At 32.8% G+C, this 1,718-nt stretch overlaps 1 protein-coding gene across 1 annotated transcript; it reads left to right on the top strand.

The window, feature by feature from the left end:
• Positions 1-461: 461 nt before the first annotated feature.
• Positions 462-1,466, top strand: LOC145030320 (protein FAR1-RELATED SEQUENCE 5-like). Its single transcript, XM_078978706.1, has 3 exons — positions 462-691; positions 761-1,019; positions 1,107-1,466. The coding sequence occupies exons 1-3, from the start codon at positions 462-464 to the stop codon at positions 1,464-1,466; spliced, it is 849 nt and encodes a 282-aa protein (XP_078834832.1).
• Positions 1,467-1,718: the final 252 nt, after the last annotated feature.

The raw sequence follows: 1,718 nt of genomic DNA, 5'->3' as shown, positions 1-1,718 counted from the left end.
ATCTGATGATGCAATTGAAGACATGTACAGAAGATATGCATGTGCAACAGGTTTTGATGTTAGAAAACCAACAAACAAAAAGAAGTGTGATATGGTGTACATCAAATATCTTTTATGTAACAGGGAAGGTTTCCCAAATACATCTCATGTTGATACTTTGGACCCAAAAACAAGTAAAATTAAGAAAAGGGTTGACAATAGTAGGACCGGATGCAAGACACATATACGATTTAAATTTTTTCTTGGAACTACCAAATGGTTGTTATATAAATTTGAAGAAAAACACAATAATCCACTTATATCAAGAGACAATATGTTGTTTTCACGTCATCATAGGCAGCTGGATGACACTCAAAAAAATTTCATTCTTATAATGTCTAATCAGAATATTGGTGCAACCATAGCTCACATGTTGTACACAAGTATTCTTGGTGGAGGAAATTTTGTAGGCGGTCTAATTGATGACTTCAAAAATTACATCCAAGATAAATTATAAAGAGTTTGGTGATGCTCAGATGCTAGTGGACAAGCCGAATAACATAAAAGAGAATGTTAAGAATTTTTCTTTTGAGTATCGAGTTGAGAATAAGCAGTTGAATGCTCTTTTTTGGGCAGATGAAACATCCAAGATAAATTATAAAGAGTTTGGTGATGTAGTTTCTTTCGATGCTACTTTTCGAACTAACATGTTGTAAATGATTGTAGTTTATTATATTTCTACTTATTAATAGTATACATATTAATTTAAATACTTTTACAGGTACCATATGGTTTTTGTTCCTTTTACTGGAATTGATAATCACAAGAGGTGTGTCACTTTTGGTGCTGGCTTGTTGAGCAGAGAAGAGATTGATTCCTATATATGGTTGTTGAAATCTTTTCTTAAAGATTTTGGCAAACAACCATTGTTGGTTTTATCCGACCAAGACCCTGCAATGAAGAAAGCCATCGAAACTGTTTTCCCACAATCGATTCATAGGCTTTGCATGTGGCATACCACATCTAAATTGCCATTGAAGGTATTTATTATTGTCTATGTAATACACTTTACCAATAAAACGATCATTATTTTGGTGTATTCAAACTAGAATGTATTGGTTTTATAGTTGATTACAGATATTACATTTACAAATTCACATGTTTCTTTTAACATTGTCAACAATCCAGATTTTCGTAAAAAGTTCAACTTCTTGATATTGAATTATAGGATTGAAGTTGATGACTTTGAGGTAGAGTGGAAGTCGTTATTGAATGAATATAAGCTCACGGATAAGAAATGGTTGATTGATATGCATGGATTGAGACATTTCTGGATGCCTGCATTTTTCAAGTATGTACCTTTATCAGGATTAATGCGAACCACATCTCATTCTAAAAGTGAGAATTCAACATTTCACCAGAACACATATTATGGTTCTACTCTTGTCCATTTCATGATTTCATTTGAAGATGCTATAGAGAAGTAAAGATTCACTCAGTCATCATTTGACTTCAAAACTAACGACAAACATCCAACAATGAGGACACCATTTGAGATCGACAGGAATGCATCTATGTTTTGCACTCGCACTGTTTTTCGTCAAGTTCATAATGAAATGTATTTGTCTATGGTTTCATGTACACAAATTTCAATCAGCACATTTGATGATGTTGATGATTGTCTTGTCATGGAATTTATTCAGTACATTCCTTCTAATACAAATGCTTCTCAGCTTGAT

The sequence above is a fragment of the Lactuca saligna genome, chromosome 2 (assembly GCF_052625555.1).
Source record: "Lactuca saligna cultivar CGN05327 chromosome 2, ASM5262555v1, whole genome shotgun sequence".
In the NCBI taxonomy this organism is placed as follows: domain Eukaryota; kingdom Viridiplantae; phylum Streptophyta; class Magnoliopsida; order Asterales; family Asteraceae; genus Lactuca; species Lactuca saligna.
The sequence above is the reverse complement of the archived record's forward strand: the minus strand, read 5'-3'. Positions and strand labels throughout refer to the sequence as shown.

What these genes read in the sequence shown, in the direction of transcription:
- LOC145030320 (XM_078978706.1), top strand. Translation starts at nt 462, where the DNA reads ATGACTTCAAAAATTACATCCAAGATAAATTATAAAGAGTTTGGTGAT. An exon ending in ACTTTTCGAACTAACATGTT is followed by an intron (nt 692 to 760) that starts GTAAATGATTGT and finishes ATACTTTTACAG; the next exon opens with GTACCATATGGTTTTTGTTC. An exon ending in CATCTAAATTGCCATTGAAG is followed by an intron (nt 1,020 to 1,106) that starts GTATTTATTATT and finishes TTGGTTTTATAG; the next exon opens with TTGATTACAGATATTACATT.